Raw genomic sequence first — 12,656 nt, 5'->3', positions numbered from 1 at the left:
GCACATTAAGTTACAACATAACAAAGGAAAATTTGAAAATTTGTTTAAAAGTTTCTCTTTCCATGTGATTCTGTCTTCATACATGTGAGGATAATGGATGTTACACAGAACAGAAGCAGAGCATCTTTCGTTCACTGTACTGTGGTAGACTTCAAATGTAGCTGCTTACACCTTAAGAGTATGGCAGATCTGGAAATTATTCTGTAGCACTGGGATGGTACCTGCAACACCACATGGCTGTCAAAAGGTATCTTTTTACCAGGCACATAAACAACCTTAGACTAAAAACATCACACATTTGTTCATCAAATTAAACTTCCCCCATTTGGCTCATTAAAAAATGTTCAGGAGCTCACTCTCAGATATACCATACCCATGCTTATTCCTCCCCAAAAGTCATCTCAGCTTCTCTTAGCTATATTTACAGAACTCTGAATAAACACTATTATTAGCATTCCTTGCTAGATTTGGGTTTATGCAAGGGCAAACATGGAACAAACTGCAAATAGTCAACCACAAGATCCAGAAAACTCTAAAAGAAAAGAGCAAGGTAGCCATTGAGAAGAGATTAGCACCTCCCTCTCCCCTTCTTAGGAAGCTGTAGAGATCATTGAGGTTGCCTCAGTCTCCTTCTCTCCAAACCAGACAAACCCAGAGCCTTTAGCTGCTCCTCACAGGACACTCCTTCTTCCAACCCCTTCACCAGCTTTGTTGCTCTCCTTTGGATGCATTCAAGAACCTTCACATCCTTCTCAAAATGTGGGGCCCAGAACTGCGCACAGTACTTCAGGTGAGGCCACACCAACACTGAATACAGCAGGACATTCACCTCTTTTGACCAGCTGGTCATGCTGTGTCTGATGTAATCCAGGATGCAGTTTGACCTCTTGCCTGCCAGGCCATGTTGCTGACTGATGCTGATCCTGCTGTCAGCCATCAGCCCCAGATCCCTTTCTGCAGGGCTGCTCTTAAGCCCCTTCTCTCACAATTTATGCTTGTGCCTGATACCACTCCATCCCAGGTGCAGAATCTGGCATCTGGACTCGTTAAACTTTGTCCCATTTATTCTAGCTCAGCAGTCCAATCTATCCAGATCCCTGCAAGGACTTGAAGTCCCTCAAGAGTCAACAGTACCTCCCAGTTGGGTATCATCAGCAAACTTGCTAATGATGCATTCAACTCCAGCATCGAAATTGTTGATAAATATATTGAACACAACTGGCCCTAGAATTGAACCCTGAAGGAACACATTAAAAACAGCACAAACTTGTATCATAGATAAAACATTCTGGATTAGAAAGAATAACTAGTATTTGGAGGTATGTATACTGTAGTGTTTAATTCTATGGAAAAATTACTACTGAAATTGTCTATGCCAAAGGTGATAAATATATTTTAAATGTTCACAAGTCCAAGGTCTTTCTTCAGAAAAATGTCAAAAATATGAACACTCCTAAAACCCTGGATATCTGAAAGCTATTTATATTTGTTAGTGCAAATGCCTTCCTTTAAATTTATAGACTAAACAGTACAAGTAATAATAAAATGCTGAATTCTACTGGTGTTATAGAATGTTCACAATGCTATGTAACAAAGAATGGAGTGATATAGGCATATCCTATGCAATTAAAACACAGCAAACTCAATGCTCAATACTTTACAAAGAGGATCACCTATGCTTCATATCAATTAGTGCCCTACAAAATACAGGCTAAAAAATGGTTCCTGTTCATACCAATTTGTATTAGGACATGCAAAATAAAGAAAACATGTCTATGGAGACATCTGCCATCAAGTAATAAACAAAAACCCCTCATTCTTTAAAGCTGTTTTAAAAACAGAATTGGAGAGGAAAAAAACAAAACACAACCACCTTCAATGGGTGATAGGAAATATAGGATAGATAAGAAATGAGAAATGGAAAACAACAAAACCAAGAAAAAAACAGCTGCTAAAAAGACAGAAGAAAAGAACTAGCAAGCACCAGAAGTTAGGATTCTACATTTAAAGGCAGAATATACATCTGAAAATACTGAATATGTAAAGGGTTGAATGGATGGGAGATGGTAGCTGTGTTCTCAACTTCATGCAGAAAGTAGAGATAAAAAGAAAAAAGAGTGGAAGTAAAAAAAATAGCTCAGAATAGTAAATATTATCCATAACAAAAACAGTACTTTCTCTTCAAATAAATCCTCCATGTTTTCTGACAATCTCTAGAATCACCTACACAAGCCACTGGAGTGTTTAAGAAGCACCACACATGCAAGTATTTTTTTCACGTAATTTCTTCTTAAAAAAACCCAACATAACAAACAAAAAACCCAGACCCCTAAAACCACCAACAGTTTTTATTCACGTATGGCTGACAAAGTTTCAATATAGCTGAGTTCAGGTGAAAGTTGATACATCAACATCCTGCCACTTGAAAGAAAAATGAAACCATTTCCAAACTGTAAAAAAAAGCTACTACGGGAAAATAACAAATTACATGTTTAAAAAAACATTGCACATTTGAAGGTTAATTTTTAAGTGCATTACTTTTACTCATCATATTCCTGATAATGCATTTGTACAGGAATATCTCAGTATCTCAATATATTTTTGTATTTACAACTTCAGCTTTTTCTTCAATTTTAGCGCAAATATTTTGCTAAAACTAACAGCTGACACATAAAATTTTAGCTACTTACCAGTAATTCTTGTTCTTAGAAGATATTAGTTACTAGAATAGTTCCCCATTCCTGTGTCCATTCTTAGTGTGTTGCATTGAGTGAGGGATGTTCAGAGCTCAAAGTTGGGAACCTTTCAACCATCTCACCAGTAGGTGGCACATTTACCCACTATAGAAGCATAACAGCCTATAACTGCCCCAAATGTCAGTAACATTTTAACACACAGAAAAAAAAAAAATACCCTCTAAATCAAGAGGGCTGTGAATTACTATAATGTCTACTGTATTATGAGTAAGAGCATTAAAACTGCATAACCTTCTTTTCCCTGAAGGTAAACATTACAGTCAACCCCAGTCTTTCAAAAATCAGGCTACAAAGACTTCTAAAATTATAACAACTAGCATCTTAAAAATGAAGCTTAGACTGGATCCTGTATATATTTTATTCATACTGCCATCAATAATCAACAGTCCAAACTAATTTCAAGATCAGCCAAATTTCAATTCTAAGGGCAGATAAATAGTTCATATGGCAGACAAATTAAGAAGCTAATTATAAATTTGCAATTTTAATTGAATTAGCTATACAAATAAAATCCTGATTTCTTTTGCATTTGTTTTCTATTATAGTTATTATAATAAATGTGAAAAAGTCAAGCTCTGGAATGGTCCTGAATTTCTTGCTGAACTCCAGCAAATTTTAATAGGTTGGGATGCTCCCTCCACCCTCATCTATTATCTGACACTGCATCCATCTTAGCTGAGCATTTCTGCTAAAATTATCAGTAGTATTACAGTCAGCAGTGCTGCCGTATTAAAAATATCATTAGATTGTTACATTAATAACTGAAGTTCATACTACGTTTTCTACTACAGCTACTATTTGAAATTAAGAACTTGAGAAGACCATGTTTAATTAGTTTATATAAAAGTCTCTCCAAATAGTTATCTGTGCAACCATAACAGCTACAAACATTCTTTCAAATGCTGCCTCAGAGCCTGAAGTCAAATTCTGTAGTGGTCTGCTGTGGCAAAATTGTGAATAAATGGGCACCTGACCAAGATAACAAATTTGCAAGACCAAAACAAGGGAGCTATGCCTCAACATACTGCCTGACCTTCACACCCCTCAAAAAAACCCAAAAAATAACAAAGCAAAAACGAACCCATCAACCTAAAAAAACTTGTTTGGAATTCAAAGCAAGTTTTAAAAAGGTGGAAGTTACTACTGGGTGAAATTTATCCAGAAACAGAAATGAAAAGCTTTCAGCAAACAGTGATAAATAACCAAAAAACAGCTGAAATGAGCTCCTCACCTGTTAGCAGATAAGGGGACAGGCAGTTGACGCAGTTAGTTACTAGCCATTATGTCTCATCAGTGGGTAGTTGCACATCAATTGCTGGTGAGGTGGTTCACCGGCCCCGAACATTCCACATCCAGTCACACACATAAGGCATGGATTGGGAGAGTGGGAAAAACTAGAAATTACAACACTTACCTTTGAAGAATACACAGTACTTTTTCTATGAACGTTCTTAAAGAATATATGATAACAATGTATGTGTAACTGCGTGATGGGTGAAAATTGAGCCAAAAGGGTGTAATTCAAAATCTTTCGAGTGAGTGTATGCAACATATTTAACTTAAGAGACAGTCAGCATTCATTTTTTTCCAAATACATTTCTTCACCTGATTATCAAACATTATTGTTTCTCCATGTTGCCATCTTCTTCATAAAGGTATTCTATACATCTTTAAGATCATGTTATTTTTCTTCTTTATGTTGCATAAAGAGGCCTGAATTAAAACTAAGTTTTAACCTTTCAACTACCAAATATATTTGTTATCCTTAGATTTGACAAGTATCAGACAATTAAAATGCACACGTAGAAAGTAAATTTTCTACAGGCAAACAAACTGTCTCTCTCGTCACTGAACAATGGTTCATCTAGACTGGAAATTACACTGGAAGAAGTTATGCAGTTAAAATTATATACTGAATAGACAATGGCTACACATCATCTACCACTGAGATTAACACTGGTATTTCTGGGCATCTGCTGGTGCTTATGAACCATTTGTGCTACCATTACAATTTTCTTTGACTCTTCTAAGAGATTTGAGTAAGTAGGGTCTTTTAAATGTCTGATTACAAATTCTTCTCTCTCTCAACTCTTTGGGAAGTTCATGGTTAAGATTCCCTAAAGCCAGCCTCACCAATCACTAGAATTGCTTGGCTGCTGTTAGATCACTCCTCTAGTGCAATTTGTTAAGAGTAGAAATGACAGACTTTCTTACACCATGGAGGATCCTCGGTCTCTAAACCAGGGCCACACCACATTGGCATAAATAAGAGGTACACTGGTTGGCTTCAGGTGATTGCCTTGGTGCCTGACCCCTCCAGCAACTTTAGAAGTGCAAAGATTGTACTTCAGTATGCTGAGCATATTGCTGTTTCATCGTCACGGAAGATTGGCTATGATACCATTTTTCTACTGCTATAGTTGCTAACAAGTACAGAAAGCAACTAGATCCCTGTATACAGAAATACAAATGAAAGAAAATGTCAACATTTCAGGCCAGTTTTATACATCATAAAGCAATAAATGGAAAGCCATTTTTCAAGGACACCAAAAGCCATTTTTGCCCTCCAAAACTTGCTACTACTACTTCAAAGGGGTTTGCACTTTCAGAATTATTTTATTACAATTAGTAATTTCAGGATGATTTTCTTACAATGTGTTAAAAAGGAAGGAATAAAATAGTTCCACTCATTTTATATTTAATCAATACCAGGTATGATCATATAAGACATCAGTATTACTGATAATGATTCCTAGCATTTTAAAAACTGGTGCATATTCAGAAATACTGCTATGAATGTGTTCTGATTGCATTCAATTCCTCTGCCAGATCCTCTCGTGCAAGGACTTGTCTCACCACCTATTTATTCTTAGTAACCCAGATGTATTTTTTGACCAAATATCTGACTGGGCACAACCTTAGCACACATTTTTATAATTTATATTTTTTATTATTTAATATAACTACTCACCTTTGTGGTAGCTATACTATTTACAAAGCTGATTTGCTGAAACCCTTTTTCACTTAAAGTGAGGCACACATCCCATCGTTCATTCACAGCTTCATGAATAACTTTGAGTGCAACTCCAGTTTCATCCAGCTTGTCTTTTACGTAAAGATCTACGTAACTGCGAAATCCATTTACCTATGAGTAGCAATACAGATAAGTCACTATTCGTCTCATAAATACTCACTACATGTCAAATATTTTAAATTAGTCTCTTACAGGTAATTTCTTCCCATTCAACATGACTTTGACTCCTTTGCATGACCCAGCCAAATCGTATGCTCTTCTTGTCATGAGGGCCACAATATCCTTATCAAGTTTTTCCATCTTAAATTTAGATAGATCTGGCTGGAATGTAATGCATGTGTAGTCATCACCATCAAAATGCTTAATCTTGGGTTCAGAGGTCTTCATCATATTGTTCATCCAAGTCTTTGGAAACAAAACATTTTAGATGTTAGTTTACAGAGCATGTTACCCTCCTCTGTTCCATTTTCCAGCTATGCTAGGATTGCAACAGCTACACACCAAAAAGCTCGCAGACTTATTTTAGAAGTTTCCTCTGGTAAAGCACTACACATAAAATTAATTGTTTTACCAAGATTTGCACAAGCATCAGAGACAGCAGATTTGCGGTTCCTGTAAATACGCAGAGGTATCATTACACTGACAGACACGATTCTAATGCAAATAGAGCGCACCACAGGACTAAATCAGATACAAGTGAGCTAGCTAAACAGTCCTTATGGCCCATTCAGTTAAACACTTTCAGTCTACTACAAACTTCTATAAAGCAGCTTATTAGTCCCTGAGATAGGATGGTAGTGGCTGTGCAGCGCACCAAAGCATGCTTTTTGACCAATCAGCTTGCTCAGACTTCAAGAACATTTCTAAGACCAATCAGAATGCCTGCTCACAGCATACATCAAAGTTCAGTTGTAGTAAATTTTCACCATATCTTAAAATACAGCAAAATATAGCACTGAGATGTAAGTCATCAACATGTCATTTTCAAAAAGCACACTCAAACCAATATTATTTTGCTTTATAGCAATAAGCAGAAAATATGACATTTTTAAAGAGGCAGATAAAACCATCAACATGTATTGCTTTTGTAGTGACACACAACCAGAAACACATTACTTTCTGAGAAAAAAAGAGAAGGAAGCTACCAACTGGGAAAGACTTCAAAGCCAAGGAATTTCGGTACCTAATACTGTAACAAAGTTCTTCAGACTTGTAGAAGGCTGGCCACCTCAAATCTATATACAGTAGATCAGACTGTATTCAATCCTTTTTCTGTGTGCTAACAGTGGTAACAATGACCAATGAGTACAGATGAGAAAGGAGGGGAGGATTGCATCCTAGCTTGGTAATTTTTTGTCCAGCTTGGCTAATAAAATTAGTGATATAAACACTGAAAAATTAGCTAGGTAATTGCACAGCTAGTAAAAAGATGTATTTTTTAAAAAAAATTATAAAACAGAAATTAAAGAAAAATCAATTAAATGCACTCTTTTTCACATACACATTTATATACATTTTTTAGAACAAATCTGTTTTTCATTTTTAGCAACTTAACACTCCCAAGAAAAACATTACTTAACAAAAAAGGAAAACTAATTCTAATACAATGAAGTACCATTTTTACTGACTGAACTACCTAGCCTGCAAACTCTACACATCTATTTGAACGTTAAATGATTTCATGAAATATTCATGAAATAAAGAATACGTGTTAAATTTTAAATTTCTAGTTACAGTAAAGGAAAAAAGTTGAGATAATTAAATACCTGCTTAAAGCTGTGTTTGTATTCCTTGCAAGCAGTTTCAACTGTAAACTTTGTACTAAATATATTACAAAGTTTTGCACCATAGCCATTGCGTCCACCTGAAAAAAACAACACATAGTAAGTTTTTATCAAGCCATATTCCCAGAGTATGCCAATGAAGTAAAATGTTTCCAGATAAGACAAAAGGGCCATGTGTCAACAGCTATCAAAGGATGCCAGAGATGGACTTTCACACTACTGTCAATCAGATGCCACTGCTTCTGCCTCAAAAATAAGCAGTTTGCTTCTTCTCCCAAAGCCAGGATGCTCCCATTGCTTCCTTTTGGTTGACCTAGCATTTGCTTGCTGAAAGACATGTTACCTCAACACTCTGATGAGCTCTAAGCTAAGTCATGATCACATCCAAATCACTCTGCAAGCATGCACTATAACATGGGCAAAATATACGGGGGTAGCAGAAAACAGAACTACCTTCCATTCACCATCTAAATTAGAGTTAATTCACATTTAGGATAATAAATCATACCCTAATTTTTTAGATTTATTTTTTCCCTTTATTTCAAGGGCATAAATGTTGAAATGGTTGCATACGCTATAATTAAAATATGAAAAATATGTTGTTTGTTACTGAATAATGTGGACTGATATTAAAAATGCAAATGTAAGTTGTCTGTAAAAATTAATACTAAAAAAGAAAAAGTAACGTTTTTTTCTAGAAGTCATTTTACTGTAACAGAGCTACAGTAATCACAACCGTATGATCATGTTATGAACCAGAACAGGAAAAGTAAGAAGAGAAAGTATACTGAAAAGAAAAAAATGGCTTAATTGAATAAAACAAAGCATGTTAAATAGTCTTGCCTGTAACTTTTTTCTCATCATCATCATAGTTGCTGGATGTTAGCAGCTGCCCAAAGATTAAAGCAGGTACATACACTTTTTCTACTTTGTGTTCCACAACTGGTATACCTTTTCCATTATTCCATATGCTGATAATGTTTGATTCCCTATAAAATAGTGAAGACATTAAGCCAATTAAATGCATACATTAAGTTCAAATAACCACATAAAATACCATAAGAGACCATATTCTTAACACATTTATTCATAGCTGTATCAGTTTTAATAGCAAAAAACATTTATTTGTGCATATTAGATATCTTAAAAGAAGGAGCACAATTACCCTTGCATGACAGTATTTTTTAACACAAAAATAAGTCCCAAAAATTTGTTGGAGCTTTCACTATCAATATAATCTGCAACGGATTCCTGAAGTTCATGCACAGAATTATACTTAGAGACACAGCTTTTTAGTTTTCATATAAGTCCAACTAGACACAGCCAACTTATTACATGTTTAAAACTGGTATTTCCTGGTTTTGATAAACACTGCAATTTATTTTATGCATCAAGGCCAGAATCCATCAACATCTGGCATTGTTAATACTTAAAGCCCTCATATCAAATTTTAATTTTGGACTATCAGAGTTCAAAATCATGATAGGTCAGGCAAATTTACACTACCATTTCCCTCCCACTCCATTATAAAAACAATTTGGTCTACAGAAACTGATAATGCACTGAAAACTTGCAGAAAAATTATTTTTCAGTATATTTATCCTAAAGATTAGGTGTCACAATTAAGTCTTCAAAACATTTTAAGATTCAGTTAAATGTCACTGAAACAGTACTACTATAGCAACAAAATCAACATCTATTTAACTTCACCTCTGATTAGGAAATATCTCTAAGTATTCAGTTTCAAAAAACAGTCATAATTAGGTATTTGCAGTCTGCAGTTTCAGTGTGATATTGCTGATTAATTTAAACATAACGTTACCCTAATGATTCAGGAGTTAACATAGAAGTTCAAGAGGTGCAAAATTATGTTACAAAACCTCAGGGTTGGTATTTATGATTCATAAGTAACCTGGCTGGTTACAGTTATGTACTGCCAAGCTTTCATCTAATAATTTTATAACCTTTTGGTTTTAAGTTTCATTCAATCAAACATTAATGAGGGATCTAGGAAAGCAAATTCTTAGAAATTCAGAATGGTAGTATTTACTCTTCAACACTTTTAATTCACCTTTTCATCTTAAAATATTAAGCTAATGGAAATAATTCAAAATATATTATTTTGGTTTTTAAAAATCTGATTTAATCTAGTAAAATTTGTAGCAATCAGAAGTACAATAGCACTAGCAGGGAAAGCAAATTAAAATGTGCTTTTACTTACGGATCAATAGATATTTTAATACAAGTCATATTCTTGTCCCTCTGCTTATTGTCAGCAGCATTTACTATGAAATAAAATGGCATAAATTAACACTTTCTAGGAGCAAAAATTAATTACATTATTTGTAAAACTGATTATAAACGTATTCCAGTACAAGCTACAACAGTCTCAGTATTTCTTAATCTGGTATTTTTATGTATATTCTGTATCTTATTACTGAAGTCTATAAATGTGACCAACGATCTGTAAGAAGATATTTTTCAATCTTATAACTACAATTTCTAGCAGTTAGACTATCTTAGAAATACAGGAGTGTCTTCTGTGAGGCAGTTCTTATAACTGTTCCTAACATACTGAACACTTAATTCTTCTCTCACTGCACTTGCTTGGACAGTTAAAACACATATTGCACTATATATGGTAAAAACCCTAAGAAATTGCATGCATCACCAGATCAGTTTACACATCCCTTTGCCACTGAAACCTAACCTGGAAAATTGACATCCAATTAAGGAGCTTTTTGATTGCAGCAAAAGTTATGTCTAAAGAGCCCATGAGATTTAAAATTAACAGTTGTCAGTTCCTAAACAGTTTACACAGTTCAGTATGAAAAGGATAACTAAAAGTTAGTATTTGATCAGAATGTAATTAAACTATACTCCAATGTACACTAATGACAAACAACAGAAACCAGAAATCAGAATCATGAAAACACACTACAGTAATTTTAATCATTTGTCTTATCACCAGTGACATGGCTAAAACTAAAACTCAAACACACTTGACAAGAAGATAAATCAATGAAAATACCTTCATAGATTACAAATATCTCAATATAATATCAGACATTTCACAGTGCTTTTGCTAAAATCATGAAGTGCCTTTTCATTAAAAATGATACTTTTTCATTTTAAAGCTGTCTGAAGTCTAGAAACGATCCACCTAAGAACTGCCATTACCACCATTATCATTCTGTATGGGAGATAGTTTTAATGATTCATGAGACGATGACCTAAGTTAGACTACTTTCAATTGTTTTCTTACAGAAGAGTAATCTTCTTTCAAATGTTACTTAAAACTGTGGCCCTGATCAACTTTGAAGATTAAAAATCTTGTTATAACCTTGATCTTAAACAATGATCTAGTTTAGACTTTCAGTGACAAATATTTACACTGTTGTACATGTTCAACTGAAAACACTCCTCTCCTTAAACTTTTCTGTAGTACTTAAAAGCACTAAAATTTTCATGTACTACAGTTCAGAGGAACTCTAAGTCTGTGATTTACACTTAGATACAAATCAAGATGTTTTGAGAGCTCTACAAAGTGTGCTCTCCAACATGCTAAAGTAATATTACTGTTTTAAATACTTACCAACGATTTCATCAAAGATCTTGTACAAGCCTGGAACAAAGGTAACGTCTCTGCAATTCATCCCTACATCTTCATCATAAACCCACATTAACTACATGTAAACAAAATAAAATAAAAAATATTTACTGTCCTGGTAAACCAATCTGTAAGATCTATTTACTTAGGAACTTTACTCTTCTAATCTGATTGCTGCTGTCATATGAGACAAAAGCAGATGTAGAAGTCTGACAAAAATTACCACTTGTACCCACAAAGACTTCCATAATGAAAATGCATTATTTTATGCTTGGTGACAACTCCAACAGTGCAGACAGTGAAGGCTGAAAGAATTTGCAACTTCATGAAAACAAATGAAAAAAGTGCCAGCAGAAGGCTTACATTCTCTGATGTCTATCTAAACAAACAGGCCAACGCATTTTTGGACCTGGAGCAAATGCTTTTTACAAATATGTATAAATAGTTGTGTGTGCATAGGCATTTTTGTAAACACATATACATCTAATAACTGTGTGTTTACATTTGACTGACCTTCAATATTTTCTGAGCATATTTCTTCAGGTTAACTAAGCATTGCTTTACAAAGTCCTCTCTTGACCCCTTTCTGCACACACAGACAGACATGATCAGTTTCTAGCATGATAATTCAGAATACAAGCAAAAGTAGAGATTTACCTATTTATCAACCAGTGTAGTAATTTCCTCATTAAAACAACAAAAATTATTAAGACTGTAAAGTTAGTGAGTTACTTACCTGAGTTAATGGTTCAACTGACCCAATGTAGGTGTCTGGACGGAGGAGGATGTGCTCAAGCTGAGTCTTTTTCTGATAAACTCTCTCAACAGACATCTTCTTTGAAGTGTCATTTTTATTAGTGCTTTCTGAGTCTTCCTTTTTTGCAGCATTGATCTGATTATCAAATAATGTCTAAAAAAAAAAAAAGACAGCAACAATCAACCTCATTCATTCAATCTATCACTCTCAAGATACATAAAACCTGACAGTTTAAATCACGATAAATTGTCATGTAATTTAAATGTTATGTTTCAGATGTACTAAGATCAAGCTATCCTCTCAAGAGAAAGAAATTAACACATTATGTGACAGTTTCTTAACAAATTATCACATATTCAAACTCTTGTGATTTACTAAGCATGATAAACGAAAATAAGGAAACAAAAGACACCCACTTCCTCTGGTTAAGTATTTATAACATTCATTCTGTCCTTAAGCATTCGAATCCAAAATAATGAACATTGCTCTAAATAATAACAGTAAACCTACTCTTCTACATTTTAGTTTGCACAATTCATTCAGTAGGACTTAAGAAACATTGTGATGCTTCTCCTACGGCTTCTCAATTACTATAGTTTACATTCTTTGTTTAACTGAACTTATTCTCTATCTAACCTCATACAATCCCAGTTTAAAATGCTTTCTGATCAAATAAGCCAAGGCCAGTGGGGAAGGGGAAGGGGAAGGGGAAGGG

General features: G+C 34.5%; 1 protein-coding gene across 1 annotated transcript in view; it reads right to left on the bottom strand.

Annotated features, from left to right (window-relative positions):
• The window catches only part of TOP2B (topoisomerase (DNA) II beta 180kDa), a 71,294-nt gene that overhangs the window by 29,073 nt on the left and 29,565 nt on the right, over positions 1 to 12,656 (bottom strand). Inside the window, exons 4-10 of the mRNA XM_010007624.1 lie at positions 11,921 to 12,094; positions 11,170 to 11,260; positions 9,796 to 9,859; positions 8,418 to 8,563; positions 7,557 to 7,654; positions 5,983 to 6,195; positions 5,728 to 5,901 (exon numbers count right to left, since the gene is read on the bottom strand). Of these exons, the coding sequence (XP_010005926.1) occupies positions 5,728 to 5,901; positions 5,983 to 6,195; positions 7,557 to 7,654; positions 8,418 to 8,563; positions 9,796 to 9,859; positions 11,170 to 11,260; positions 11,921 to 12,094 (960 nt within the window). The remainder of the gene's footprint in view (positions 1 to 5,727; positions 5,902 to 5,982; positions 6,196 to 7,556; positions 7,655 to 8,417; positions 8,564 to 9,795; positions 9,860 to 11,169; positions 11,261 to 11,920; positions 12,095 to 12,656) is intronic.

This window comes from Chaetura pelagica, unplaced genomic scaffold (genome assembly GCF_000747805.2).
Source record: "Chaetura pelagica isolate M959 unplaced genomic scaffold, ChaPel_1.0 scaffold10, whole genome shotgun sequence".
NCBI lineage: Eukaryota > Metazoa > Chordata > Aves > Apodiformes > Apodidae > Chaetura > Chaetura pelagica.
Note: the sequence above shows the minus strand (reverse complement) of the source record. Positions and strands in the feature narration are given on the sequence as shown.